Genomic DNA, 1,221 nt, shown 5'->3' with positions numbered 1-1,221 from the left:
ATTACTTCTGTTGCTATTTGTGCAGTTCTTCTGTTGATGAAGGTTCTTTGTGGTCTATTTTAAGTGCTAAATAAAAAGTTTAATTTTCACCCCAAATGGGAGGCTGCAGCCATGACAGTCCCCCACTTCACACACTCCAGATAACTGAGACAAAAGTTAAGAGATAAACACACAAATGTTATAATCTTAGCACTTTGATGAAATATTTAATACAAAAGAAAAGGAAAACTTGTAGACTTAGAGTATGACGTACATTTAATAGTCAGTGTATCGTCTTACAGTTGATGAAGAGTAAAAGAAAGAAACCAGCAAAACAAGATTATTCCATAGATCCTATTAGAAAACCATTAAAGATAAAAAAGACTCCTAACTTTTGTTCTTCTAACAAAAGATTTAGGTAAAGTTAAACTCAGAAGATGATATGAATCAAAGCATGCATCAATAAGAATTTCTTGTCTCTCTGAATGTAATTTTTTTTTTTTTTTGTAGTTTTACTAATTCAGGCCTTTTCTGCCAAATCACTGTCATTATGGCAGATAGCTAACAAGATTTTGCTCTAATTTAGTACTCCATTCTTGGATTCCTCTTCCTGGTGAGAAGCACAGAGCCCTTTGCAGTCTTACTGTTGTGGAATCTCACCGTACATTCTAAACCCTTCCTAAAATCGGCTTCTTGAGGGGTGAAGGTGATGGTTGACGTTATTGACCACATCCTTTCATTCTCCTGTTTTGGCATCACTGTAGAGGTTCCTGAGCGGCTCCAGGAAATTTGTGGAGGAGATGTTGGACAGATGTGAGTAACTTTGCAGGTGGCAGTCACTTTATTACTGACTTCTATAGTCATCACGGGACGCTTAGGAAGTCCTGTACAAATCAACAATTTTCATAAAATCACTTGTTAAATAGTGATTTAAGCATGTTTTACTATCTTAAAGTAAATGGTATAGAATTACTGAAAAGGTCTCTAATATACTCACGGAGAACATTGAGGGTCACCTTATTGTTTGAGAAGGAGAAGCTATTAAGTTGTGGAATGTCAATTTTCAAGTAAAATGAACCAGCGTCTCTAAATCTGGCGCCATCCAGCTTCCAGGTGCAGTTGCCACTTTCAACGCCTCCTGTCATTCTGGTTCGACTGTGGAACTCGCTCGTTAGTCTCAACTCGGGGACATTCGTTGCGACCAACGTATACCCTCTGTACCAGAATGCCCGAAATATGTCC

The 1,221-nt window shown here is 37.8% G+C and overlaps 1 protein-coding gene across 1 annotated transcript; it reads right to left on the bottom strand.

Moving 5' to 3' along the window:
* Positions 1-549: 549 nt before the first annotated feature.
* LOC106942700 (sialic acid-binding Ig-like lectin 7) lies at positions 550-1,206 on the bottom strand. Its single transcript, XM_015026031.1, has 2 exons — positions 977-1,206; positions 550-863 (listed from the first exon to the last, which is right to left on the bottom strand). Exons 1-2 carry the CDS (start codon positions 1,122-1,124, stop codon positions 562-564), a joined length of 450 nt encoding a protein of 149 aa, XP_014881517.1. The 5' UTR covers positions 1,125-1,206; the 3' UTR covers positions 550-561.
* Positions 1,207-1,221: the final 15 nt, after the last annotated feature.

The sequence above is a fragment of the Poecilia latipinna genome, unplaced genomic scaffold, assembly GCF_001443285.1.
Source record: "Poecilia latipinna isolate Pla-1442-1.1 unplaced genomic scaffold, P_latipinna-1.0 Scaffold4486, whole genome shotgun sequence".
Classification (NCBI taxonomy): domain Eukaryota; kingdom Metazoa; phylum Chordata; class Actinopteri; order Cyprinodontiformes; family Poeciliidae; genus Poecilia; species Poecilia latipinna.
This window is presented reverse-complemented; position numbering and strand designations above follow the sequence as displayed.

Bases quoted from the DNA above. Each gene is read 5' to 3' on its own strand.
- LOC106942700 (XM_015026031.1), bottom strand. From the start codon at position 1,124: ATGACAGGAGGCGTTGAAAGTGGCAACTGCACCTGGAAGCTGGATGGC. The intron at 864-976 runs GTGAGTATATTA...TGATTTGTACAG, and splicing joins GGTGACCCTCAATGTTCTCC to GACTTCCTAAGCGTCCCGTG.